The sequence below is a fragment of the Egretta garzetta genome, unplaced genomic scaffold, assembly GCF_000687185.1.
Source record: "Egretta garzetta isolate BGI_Z169 unplaced genomic scaffold, ASM68718v1 scaffold42, whole genome shotgun sequence".
Taxonomy (NCBI): domain Eukaryota; kingdom Metazoa; phylum Chordata; class Aves; order Pelecaniformes; family Ardeidae; genus Egretta; species Egretta garzetta.
The window spans coordinates 1134748-1147606 of record NW_009258782.1 but is presented as its reverse complement, the minus strand read 5'-3'; the positions used below and the strand labels follow the sequence as shown (position 1 = coordinate 1147606).

The 12859-nt window shown below is 40.1% G+C and overlaps 1 protein-coding gene across 4 annotated transcripts in view; it reads left to right on the top strand.

Annotated features, from left to right (window-relative positions):
- The window catches only part of PRPSAP2 (phosphoribosyl pyrophosphate synthetase associated protein 2), a 15445-nt gene continuing 2586 nt past the window's right edge, over positions 1-12859 (top strand). Inside the window, exons 1-8 of one of the 4 annotated variants that reach the window (XM_035889142.1) lie at positions 1-68; positions 2389-2451; positions 2974-3124; positions 4341-4393; positions 4514-4580; positions 5617-5789; positions 6756-6871; positions 10417-10472. In XM_035889142.1, the coding sequence (XP_035745035.1) occupies positions 3006-3124; positions 4341-4393; positions 4514-4580; positions 5617-5789; positions 6756-6871; positions 10417-10472 (584 nt within the window). In that variant the 5' untranslated portion in view covers positions 1-68; positions 2389-2451; positions 2974-3005. Of the gene's footprint in view, positions 69-706; positions 1080-2388; positions 2509-2973; positions 3125-4340; positions 4394-4513; positions 4581-5616; positions 5790-6755; positions 6872-10416; positions 10473-12859 lie in introns of those variants that run through there. The other 3 variants (XM_035889140.1, XM_035889141.1, XM_009649437.2) reach the window with 3 other exon arrangements.

The window sequence follows — 12859 nt, the reverse complement described above, 5'->3', positions numbered from 1 at the left end:
CCTCTGCCCCCCCCCCTCCCCTCCGGCCGGGCTGCCTTCTCCCGGGGCCGGGGGGCCGGAGCCGGCAGGTAAGGCCTTCAGAAAGGGGCACGCCCGCCCGCTCAGCCCACTTCAGCCGGCTGTGTGAGGGGCAGGACATCCCCCTTCCCCAGTGCTCTCTCCCCTTCCCCACACAGGGTTCCGCCGCCTGAGGATGGGCTCGCTCCCACGCCGAGGGCTGCGGCGTGCCCAGGCCTCTCTCCTGAGAGGAGGGAAGGGATCCTCAGGTACCCTGGGGTGCCTGGGGGGGCTTCCTCTCCCAGGGCGTGTAGCCGAGTAGCCGAAGGACTTGTAGGGAGGGTGGAAGGGTCGACCCTCTGCCGCTTATCTCAGGGGGCTACGTTAGTGTGGAGGCCCCTTCTGGGGCCGGGGAAATTCCCCGTGGGGACATGGGTGAGAGGGTTCAGTTTCCCTCCAGCCCGCGGGGTTCAATTCTTCAGTACCGTGGTTATCCCAGACAGTTATTCCTGCCTCTGTTGCTTTCTGTGTGGACATGCTCAGTTCATGGAGGCGCAAAGCCAGTGGGAGTAGGGCGTCATGTGTACCCAGTCCAGTAATTGCGTTCACCATGATGTGTCTGTGTAATTCTGTGTGGCCCAAAAGAAAAGGTAGGACTTTGTAGGCTGCAGCCTACTGTGTGCTGCATGTGTTCTCCCAAATCTCATGCAGGCTTGGAAGATCTGCCCTCCTCGAGCTGGAGGGTTATGGTCCCATGTACCCATGTGAAGTCATGTCTTTACACATCTAATAAAGTTTTGTGAGCTTGCTGTCATCCCAACACCTGTTTCAAGATTGATACATCAATATTATTCTACAAATGCAACTTCTCCCCCCTTCGCACACAGCTGAGGCCCACTTGCTACTGAAGTGCATCTGCAAGAAAGTCGTTAACCTATGGTTATGTGAAGAGCTATGTGCAGTGTTGCTTGTGAATATGTCAGTACCATTGTGGTGTAAAATGTGCCCTGAACAATAATCAGGAACCAACAGCTCTTGTCTTTCAGCAGATGTCTTAACTCCTAGTCCACGGAGCAGAGAAGGTAACACCACTGGAAAAAATCCCTGTGTCTTCAAAACACCAAGTGAATACTTTTAGTAACATGGGAAGTTATCTCTACATTGTTCCCATCTAGTCACACAAGCCGGGTGCTTTCAGATGTCGTTCTGAGACCTAAAAGCACTTCTAGTACTTGCCTTGTTGGATTTAAGATGTATCTTTAACGCCATTATGAATATTTGATGGATGATGGCCATTAGTTTACAGCTGGGAGTTAGAGTGAATGTGCAGCAGAACAAAGGAAGGAACACTAGCTAAGAAATAGATTTTTAATTCTTAAATTGTTGGGTACTTAGTTTGGGAGGGATGTAGTTGAGCTTTAGACTGGATGCCTGTAACCATACTGTCTTCTAGGATTTTGTTTTTTTTTTTTTAAATCTTCTGAAAGCAAAGGTTGAAAGGAGTGGGGTTTTGCTTTAGTGGCAATAGGGGGCACACCAGCTTCTAGTGAGTCAAAACATCTAGGCATTCAAATTCTGTTGCCAAAGTTGTTGCTACTTGTGCTCTCTTCCTGCACGTTTTGTGAGTTTTGATGACAGGCAGGTTTTCATTCACAGTGATTTGAGCGTAGCACAGCCTCTTCATAAAGAGATTTGTTAGAAAGTTCCTGACTTCACTTTGACTCTTAAATGAGAATGAATTGGGTAAAATTTCTGTGGCGTGGTCAAACTGAGCAAGAGTATGTCTAGTTGCAAAGGCGGGCTGAATAAGTTTCTTTATAGAGCTAGCCAGCTGTTCCTCTAAGTATGAAAACTGTTGTTTTAAATGCTGTTTTGGAGTACTTAATCTGTTACAAAAACCTGACGGTATATCAACTATTATGTGTGACTATTAGCTAATTATGTTTCTCAGCAGGGAGATATTTACCAGGAAAGTTTATTGATTTATCCTAATTTTTGTTTACTTTGTTCTGAATTATGCCACGCATAGTTGGTATTTTCAGTCCCTTACATAATGTTGAAATGGATGATGAAGGATTAGACTGGATCCATTGGAATGGATGATTGGAAGGATACAGCAGAAGTGAAGTGCTGTAGCCTAGGATTTTTTGAGTTGAATGCTACTTCAGTCTATCAGTGGCTGCTGGTCAATGTGATTTTTTTTTTTCTTTTATTTTATTTGAACAAAATGTTACAGTAGAAGTCATGAAAATGTGATGTTACAAAGAAGAATAAAAAGTGTCAAGATGGAACCCCATCAGATCCTTGGTGGGATTAGTGGTTTGTGCCTTTATTTGGGGGAAAAAAAAATTGTATAGATTTCCTCTTGATATTTTTCTTCTGTTTTAACAGGAGAAATATTAGTATCAAAGAATGACAACAACTGCTTCAGCAAGTGGATGCATTGTGCAAGAGGTCATTATTTACAGCTACCGACTTTATTGAACTCTTCCTTACATTTCATCCTTATTTGTAAGTTTATAATTTATTGCAAAGTGATGGAAAGATACACAGCTGTGGAAATAGACTCTTCTAGGCATTTTAGCAGAGCCAGGACCCAGGAGCTCTCTTTAGCTCAGTTCTACCTCTGACTGGCTTTGTGATCTTGAAAAAGTCAATAAATGTTGCTCAGTTCTGGAAAATGAACTGGACAAGCTGACGGAAAAGAGAATCTGTGTTACTAGGTGATAGCCTGAGGAAAACATTTTAAAAAAGAAAAAAAAAAAACAGAAAAAAACCCTGTTGCACTTAGGAGGTTGTCTGGGGGGGATCTTTGGAGGCCTTCAGGGAAGCATTCTGCTGGAGGGCATGTAAAGCTTGGGGGCAGGAGAAGGCAGGCAAGGCAGGCTGAACCCCCATTCTTTAGGTATGTGGAGAAAATGTGTTTCTTTTTTGTTTTTAATGTTGTGGCTTTAACAGACCTTTGATCTCTTGCAGTCTTTTAGAAGCGGAAAAACAACTTAGGTTTGATGTTTTGTGTGCCATCAACTGAAATTGGGGCCATCATGAATATAACTAAGGGTGGACTGGTGCTGTTTTCAGCTAATTCCAATTCGTCATGCATGGAACTATCGAAGAGGATTGCTGAGTAAGTAAAACCCTGCAGGGCAGCTTAGGATCTTGGTGTTATTATGCTGGGATGTATTTTACTGAAGACTGATTTCTCTGTTGAAGGAAAGTTACATAAGAAAACGCCACAGTTTGCAAGAACATTAACGGTTAGAACATTTAATTCAAAAGAACGTTTAATGGTTGGGCTTGGTGATCTTAAAGGTCTTTTCCAACCTAAACGATTCTATGATTCTGACATCTAGCGTACTGTATTGCGCAGCGTATTTCAACAGATTGATAACAAAGAAAATAACTTGTGTTTAAATTTTGGTGGCAGGTTGTGATTGGCTGCAGTATGTGGGCAAATTAATGTTTGGATAGTGTTAAAGAATCATGGCAGAAGTTTTTATCATTTTCTTGTTCTCCTTGTAGCAGAGTTTTCTTAGACGGCAAAGCTGCATCTGTCCTGCTCCCTGTATTTTTTAGATGGGGACATTTGTTTAGCTTTAAATGAGCTAATAGCTTCTGCAGAACTTTTCTGATTTAAGGATATTTTTACCATGCTACTATAGCAGTATTAGGGTGCAAAACGTTACCAGGAATATTGCACACGATGGGTTTCTTCCTGAGGCCTGTGGACCCAAAATTAGATAGAAATAGGAGGAGAAAGGCAAGTGTGAAGGAACTGAAGTTACTCGTTGCAAGGACTTGGGCGTAAGTCTCCTTTTTTTAGTGATGGGGGTTTGTGCTAGTACAGAAGTGGAATAGACACAGCAAATGTTAGTCTTCCATTGTCCATCGAATGGAGCTTGCTAGTATTTCCTATTCACTCTTCAATCACATTTTTTTCTGTAGAAAAGAATGATTTTTAAAAGTGGTCTTTTAAGCATTGTGCATGTTGCCATGTGTATATACATATATATGGCAATATGTAGAGATTGTATATAGAAATACGTATTAAAAATTAGAAATTGTTACATAATTTAGTAACAAATTATTATTTTTTTCCATTGCTCCTTCTGAGCTTGAATTGAAAATTAGTTCAGCTTAGCCTGCAGCGCAGCTTTTGGAAATTCAGATGCTTTATTAAGAGATTTCCAGTATAATTACTGGTTTTATGGTTTGGGTCTTCCTTGTTTTTCTCCTGTGAAATATACCTTTTTCAGTAACTATTGCATTATATGGGCTTTGCATTTGTTTTCCCTCTCGTTTTCCCATATTGACTTCTATTTTTCTCTTTTCTGCTCCTGCAGGCGCTTAGGAGTTGAGATGGGGAAGGTTCAGGTTTATCAAGAGCCAAACAGAGGTGAGTATTGAATTGGCAAAACCGGAGACTTACCTGTCTATGATGTGCATGTATTTGCTACCCTTTTCCTAGACTCTGAGTTTTGCTGTTGCAAATACTACATATTTCTCTTCTTGACAGAAACAAGAGTGCAGATTCAGGAGTCTGTGAGAGGAAAGGATGTATTTATCATCCAAACAGTTTCAAAGTGAGTAACTGCTTAAATATGCTGTGCTAGCATTTTGATATGGGCTGTTCATAAGAATACTTAAGAATGTTTTAATTTTTCCTTGCATTTTATGTGTATAGTACAGTATCATAAGCTTAGATTAACCAGATAGAGGCTTCTCTTTGGGTTTTTTGTTGTTGTTGTTTTGGGTTTTTTTTTGATATGTGCACAAAGAAGACTTTGATATAAGCTAACCTCTGTTATTTTCACTTTCAGTGAACATGTCAATGAAACTTTCCCCAGTGTCTCTGTGTTCTTTTGCTAAGTGCATTCTTTTGCTTATGTTGTACTCTTTAAATTCTTCCCTTTTCAGCTACCCCATCTCCAGCACCGTTACAAAGCTCTATATGTAAGAGGAGCATTTCCTAGGCAATGGGTCCTGTGATTCAGAAAACAATTTTTTAATGTGAAAAGAACTTTACAAATGCTAGGACTTTTTTTTTTTCTAATGGCAACAGAAATAGGTCTCTTAGTTCATGACCAGTTCTCATCTGAAAAAAAGTATCTTGTCAATGTTTTAATTTATGGTAGAAAATAGATGGTAATTGTTAAATATTTAGCCTGCTGCTGGCTTGGACAATAGAGGAATATGTTATAAAGTCTGAAACTTTTTTTTTTTTTTAAAAAATAAAAGTTTATCTATGTTGAAAAATATATCTATTTTGTTTTGTGCACAGTAGAAAGAGATGCTGGAGATAAATTATGGACTACTTTGTTACAGCAACATGCTGTGTTACTAAAAGCCTGAAACTGGTATAGCAAAAACTGCTGAACTGCCCAAAATAGCCGAGTGAGGGGGGGGAAAAAAAAAAAAAGTGTAATTCTAGGGAAGAATTGAAACGGTGGATCCAGGGCACTTGCTGTCCTGAGGTGCACAGCTGGATGCATAGTGAAGATCGCTCAGTCACCATACTCTCCATTGCCCTGGAGTGAAATCCCTGGAGCGGGTATAGATATTGTGCTGAATACAAGATTTTTATGCACGAGGTACCCAACTAGATGCTTCTCGTTCCAGGGATGTGAATACTACTATCATGGAACTCCTGATCATGGTGTACGCCTGTAAAACCTCCTGTGCCAAAAGCATTATTGGAGTGATTCCTTACTTCCCGTACAGCAAACAGTGCAAGATGAGGAAAAGAGGCTCCATTGTCTCTAAACTACTGGCGTCAATGATGTGCAAAGCTGGTAAGAATGCAGGTTATCGTGAAATAATCAGGGCAGTGGGGGCTCCTGCTGTTAGCTTGCAGGTTTAGAGAGGTCCGTGCACAAGCTGGGACTCTGAAAGTAACTGCCAAGTTTTTTGTGAGTGTAAAACCCACATAGAAAGGAGAATGTAATTAGAAGTGTTTCCAAATTGCGAGTTCATAAAACACCCAAACTTGTAACAGCAATTTTACATTGTGTCCTACTGAGCCGGCGAAATGAGTCTGCTGGACTCTGCTGCTTTGGGCCATGGTATCTCTCTCTCATAATGCTGTTCTTTGCTTTTCTAACACTCTGGAACAGTTGTGCTTTGTCATTTCTAGCCTGTTTTTTACCTGTTGGATGAATGCACTTTGTATCTGTCCTTTGCATTTGAGATGATGCGAGAGAATGAGATTATTCATTTTCACAGCCTTCAACACATACTCTTTTCTACTCCTTTCCTTTTGCTCCTGTGCCTGGGAAAAGTGGGCAGTTACAATGAACACAGTGATCTGGTTTCTTATTTTGAGGGAAGTGTTTCGATGATTAGGATTTGGGCCCATTTTTCAGGAGTTCAGAACTCTTAGCGTTAGCTCTGCTGGTGTCTTGCTATGTGGCATAGGACAATTTGTCTTATTAGTGCTTCCATTTTGTCACACGTCAAATGGAGAAAGATCTTACCTGCCTCAGTGTGGCACTACTGAGTCAATTATCTAGAGCGTGCTGAGGTTCTTTTTAAAAGGACACTGTAGAAATCTCGAAACATCATAATGGTGGTGTCCTTAAGAGAGACGTAGTTAATATGTTAGGTACTTTCACTGAGCATAGTATTCTTGTTCTAATGCAGCTTAGAGATTTTGTTCTGGACAAACTTCAGTGCAACTTACTGGAGAAATAAAGAGTGTGCCTCGTTTCTCACTTTTCTTGTTGTGCTTCTCCATATGTATTTTTATTTTTTTTTAAAAGGACTAACTCACCTCATTACCATGGATTTACATCAGAAGGAAATACAGGGCTTCTTCAATATTCCAGTTGATAACTTGAGAGCATCTCCATTTCTACTACAATACATCCAAGAAGAGGTGAGGAAGGCCTGCTATTACAGTTGCTTTTTTAATTATTTTTTTTGTCATGTCTCAAGGCTTCTGAAACAAATTCCTCTGAAAAGACTAACTCTTCAAACAGAATTTTAAAGGGAGAAAGGTCACGTTGGGGCAGCGAGTGGTGTTGGGGCAGTTGGTTCCTTTCTTCTCCACAGGCTTAAGTTTTGCTTTCATGAAGAGCTGGCGTTTTCTTATCCATGCAGCAATGCTGTTGTGTGTTCTTAGATATATTCCCCTAACTAATATTAAAAAAAGAGGGTTTTCCTGCTGTTGATACCGTCTTCCTTTCCTATTTCCAGTTTCCTTGACATTTATAGGATGAGCTGCTTGTGTAGGTGTAATTTATGTCACATTGTGAAAATACTTTGGAATTTAAGTTTTAAACTATGGGAAAGCCTATCGATCATGCTCTGAAAGTAAGAACAGATGACTTCTTGTGTGAAAATCTTCACCTGCTGTTTGTTCAGCGTGTCTTGACTTGAGGAGCTTAACTTCTGATGTTCTCTGCGTCCATTTCTACGTCTTATTTTTATAAGTGCTTTGAGAAGTGCTACTGCTAGATTCATATATACAAATTGTGCAAATGATAATTGTGGGTATAAGATGCATATTATGCCTCTGACTAATGATAATTTGGAATAAAGCATATGCTTTCTTCCTGGTGAGAGAAAAGGTTTAGCTCACTCTTACTTTTGAATCCAAGGTATTTCTTTTTATAGAGATTAACGCCTCAATTTAAAACAGAACAAAATCAAACCAAACCCAAAACCAAACCAACATGATTTTGTTACGACAGTGTTAAAATCTGTTTGGGGAATCAGGTGTCATTTGAATCTATGGTTACCATTTCATTTGGTACTAGAGACAAAGAGGATGACAGAACAAAACTCCAGGCTCTGGCTTTGCCACAGTCATTTATCTCGTATACCAGGAGAGAAGTATTGCATATTGTAAGCACTTCATAAGTTAAAAGAGAAAAAAGGAGGAAAACCAAATATGCAGGCACAAGACAAGTTGTGCCTTTACGTGTTGCTGGAATGTATGGATTATGATTGATAACAAGATCATTTACCTGGTTTAGGCTTGAAGCACATTTTCATACATCAGCTCTTCATGGTTTACACAGAATTGTTGCAGCTTTGAGCCTGGCACTGCTGTGCGGTCTGACAAACGAACATTTGTAAAGATCTGGTGCAGTATGCGTAGAGAGGTCATAAAAGATACTTTGAGTTTTTAATTTCTTCATTCCTCTGCTTGTCCGTGAGATACATTCAGTCAACTCCAGTTTTAGCAAGTTATCTGATCCCATGGGATCTATACTGGCAGTTACCTTCGCCAGCCAGGTCATATATAGTATCTTTTCTGAAAAGTTTCGTCCAGTGCTGCTCAGGAAGAACTTAGTCATTTATCTGAAGTTCACAGTGGCAGCAGCTTGCTGTATGTCCTGCACTGTGAGTGCCAAAGCATGACAAATATTTCAAATGGGAGTTGTGATGGTGTGTATTGAATAGCATGAAATAGAGTCCAACTTGCTAAGAATGGAGGTTGCTTAAAAAGTGTTTAGCTGAAAGTTAAGAGGATGAGGGCTTGTAGTTGTTCCCTGTTGGGAATTTATGCACAGGTGTGAAGAAAATGGCTTGGTGTTCTGGGATGAAGATGACTCCCATCAGTAAAGTTAATGTGGTATAAAAATAATCTGGTGATTTTCCTTTGTATGCTTAGCGAATGTTCAATACTTAGTGTCTTCTCTCTTTCCTGTGCGTACATGTTAATCTTAGAGTGACGTAGCTCTTTGTAACAAGTTGTTGTTGATGTCTTACTGTCTTTTAGATGACATTTCTGGCTTTCTGACTTCATTTTTAAAGAGCTGAGAACAAATTTGATAATTTGGCAGGGGAAAAATGAGGCAATGGTGTCTGAAAAAGATCAAAGCCTTTATTATGTCAGGTGACAGGCCCTGCCTTGTCCATACCTTCCATCATGTTAATCTTTGTAGCCTGTTGTATAACTAAGTATTTGTAAAGGACAGAACATGCTGAATTCCCAGTATTATAGGTGGAGTTAGTAGCATTGCAGATTATTAATGTGGCCTGACACATCCTCAGAAAAGCTCTTGTTTTCAGTTGGTTAGGCCTGTGCTCAAATTCAAACTTGCTTTTTTCTTTTTGGAAATACTTAGCCAGTGTGGTTTCTATGTTTGAGGATAAGATTGTGGAAGAACTTTACTTTGCTTCTGTTTGAAAAAACCCCAAGTATTTCTATGCTCTGGGACTGCTATTTGACATCTGACAGCAAGGCGATGAATTGCATGTCAGGGTATCATGCCCCCCCAAATTTGTGAAATTACAACTGTAACAGATCATTTTGCAGGTATTTAGTAAAGAGTCTTCCGTCCCTTAACACTGGGATTCTGAGGATCAGATCTGCTCTGCAGAACTTTGCTGGCTATTGCAGCTGAGAGTGGCTGCGGGCTACTGTTGTGGCAACTGATGGAAGGACAGACAGGTTCTCTGTATGCTGCTCTCTGTGGCAGACAGGTCGTCCCAGGGCAGCGCGGTGTAGGAAAAGGCTGAGTTTGCAAAGAAGGGGGTAAGGCGAGATATTAGAGGGAGCGTAGATTGCTGTTGGAAAGGAGGACTGGAAGTGTGAATGGTGGAATGCTCGAGAAGTTACAGACAAGGAACAACAAGCCTGATGTGGAGTCACTGTTTGCAGGGAAAATGGAGACTAGGATAAGAAACGTGTGCAAGATGGGGACTAAAATGCTGGCTGAATGGAGAGGGGGAGTCTGGGATGAAAAGCCAGTATAAGAATGGGGGAGGGGCAGCAAACTTTGGAGTAGATTGTGCTTGTGAAGACTGACTGAAGTACCCGTCAGCCCTCAAAATGAATCCCTGGCTTCTTGGCCTTACCGCTTTGCTGCTGTTGTCGTTGGCGGCAGCACCCTCTCGTGCTGATCTGCGTAGAAGACAGTTTGCAGCACTGTTAGACTGTGACTCCGGGGTCACTGCAGCGAATGCGGAATTTTTATCCCTTTTGATGGTCCATATAAAGAGTCAGTATGATGTGATGGAGAGACGTTACTTTTTTTGGTGTACTCTGAAAAACGCTAGGAAATAGGTGAAATGCTGTGTTTTCAAGTGATTGAAGACTGCCACGTGCACACACAAGACAATTTAAGTTGAACGGGAAACTTTAATTTTGGTGGTTTCCTGGTTTTTTTAACACTTGTCTGTGTAGCCCTTATGTTCTTCTAAAGCAGTTACTTTTGTGTAATCTGTAATATAACACGGTATTTATGAAAGGTACAGTTTTAAGTTAATATCTGAATTTTCTAAATACTTGTTTTTACTGAGCTATGAACTCTGATCATGTACCATGGATTCTTGAGGTTGCTTTCTTATGTTAGGTAAAATGTTCCATGCTTAAAATTCTTCTGGCAAAATAAAGTTGCTCTGATTCTTACTGAGTTTAAATTTGTCTAAAGATATGAAGTAGACATTGCTATCTGTTATTTACTACAGATACCAGACTACAGGAATGCTGTAATTGTGGCCAAATCACCTGCGTCTGCAAAGAGGTGGGTAAGATCTGCTCTCTTGTGTTAGAGCAGGAAATCTCTGTCGTGATTTTGTTCTTGGGATCAAGTGAAGGACAGATACCCAATAATTAGAAGATGCAGCCTTCAAATCCCTCCCAAGTCTGCTTTGTCAGATGTGTAGTTTTTACATCATCGCTATAATCATAATAAATCTAAGGAGAGTAAAAAGCAAACAAACAAAAGGATGAAGTAAATCAATACAGTGCTTAGGATAAAGAAGGTATTTAATCACATTATATTTGTGTGCATTTACATTATAAATTTCCTGCTGTAAATGAAGAGAAATGGCTGGAAGTATATAATGTCATTAATCCAAAGTGATTGCTTAACATGGTCATAACTTCGAACGTGGTTGATCAGATCCTAAATACAGATGGCTTATACCATATAGCATGGTGAAAAGCATGGTTTGATGTTTGAGATGACTTTGATTGTGAAGTCCTTGTTGGCTAATCCAGGAAGTTTTTTGGTTGACTATTCCTAAACTCTTTGGAATTACACTGCTCTCAGCAGGTGGTGTAAGAGTTGGACGGTGGTTTTAACAGATACTGTATTTGCTTTGGTGACAAACTAACAGGTTTTTTGAAAGTTATCTAGACTTTCATGCCAAGGAATCATGATACTCTTTGTAAGAAAGTTTTTTGTTATTTTATATGGCAAGTCAGAAATGCTTTAATTTGTAGAAATATAGCGAGGGGAACAACTTTTGTTGTCTTCGTTTTCCAGCAGTACTGTTCATGTGATTTCTTTTGGTTTGGCCAGTTACGTTACGTTTGCTTGTCTTTGACCATTTCTTTTAACTTGGTGCCTCTTAGGAGTAGGCAGACATTTGTCGAAGCATTTTCATGCTTGTTAAGTAATTGTGTACGCCAGCAAACAGTCTGCCTTTAACTGATCAGACAGATAAGTTGTACACATAACCGATTTGTGTAGGAGAGGATCCCGGAGCTGTGTTGTTTAGCTTCTTCACGTATACATGTGAGCAGTTAAGAGCAGTATTTGAGGAGGTACAGTGTATTTGGAAAAGGGTGATTGAAGCTTCAGCCTAATCAAGGAGAACACTTCAGATGAATGTCTGCTTGCGGAAGAGAACCTTTGCTTGATGAAGTTCAGAATGTTTCTGTGGTTTCTGAGCTCACTGGAAAATGAATAAAGCATTTTACTGCTACTTTGAACTTTACTCAGTTTAATACTGCTTTTTAAAGTAACTATTACGGTTTTGTTGATAGGATTATGCCTTCTAACTCATAACTTAATGTTTGGAATCATAATTTATCTGTAGTTAACTACTTGAAAAAATATCCTAACTGTATGATAACCACAGGGCAGAAGATTCTTCATTTTTAATTAACTGAGCATCACGATGGGCAAATTATTCTCTGGACTTTGAGTTGCTTGGATAATGAAACAAGGCTTAAGCATAATTCAGGCCACAGGTCTTAGATGCTAATGTTAGAACAAAGTGACTCACTCTGGACGTGCCAGTCTCACTTGGACCAGGAGACTAGATGACTGGCTTAGGCTAGATACCGAGCTCCTGGCTGTGCAAGGTAAGGTAGGATGAATCTGCTCATTTTTACTTGCTGCTTCCAGCATCTGGGATACAAGCACTGTCTGTGAAATTCCTGTTTTCCTGGCTTTCTGCTTTCCCTGCTCCCCCAGCTAACTTTACACTTCTTTAGATAAATTTCTCATTTTGATTGAAGAAATACTGCATGGTGAAGGAATTTTTTGTAATCTTGTAAAAATCCAGGCTGTTTAACTTTGTAGAGTGGTTTGTCAGGCAAAATGATCATCTGGATTCTCTTTTCTGTAGCATATCTAAGGTTATGTGTCAGGAGGTCAGGGATATTGTCCTTATTTAGCGCACATCTTGCTAAAAATAAGTAGGTGAACACTTGTTTTCTGTTTTCATGTGAATATTTTTTTTTTTCCTATTAAATGTAGACAATCCAGACATCTAGGCTGTTCTTGGGCACTGTTGGATGAGACCTGCTAAAGCATGGGATCTCAAGAGTGCTGAAAGCTAGGAAACGTGTTTTTGACTGTTGGGCAAAACCAAAGGGAGTTACCAGAATTATGTGACTTGCAGCATTTATCCTGCTGCTTCAAGGCCAGTATGGGTACTTCCAAGGTTATTCTGGCTCTCACGAGCCTGGTGAAAACAAGGTGCTAAGTGGCAAGTGGTTTCTTCTATGCGTTTTCCTAAAATTTTATGATCGTTCCGTTTTTCCTCTGAAGTGTTAGAAATAAAATGGAAATAGATTAGGATTGGATGTATGTGAATTATTTTAAATTTATGTATATCTGTGTTTTTGTTTTGTTTTTTTTTTAACCCTTTCCCTCCAGGGCACAGTAATTTGCTG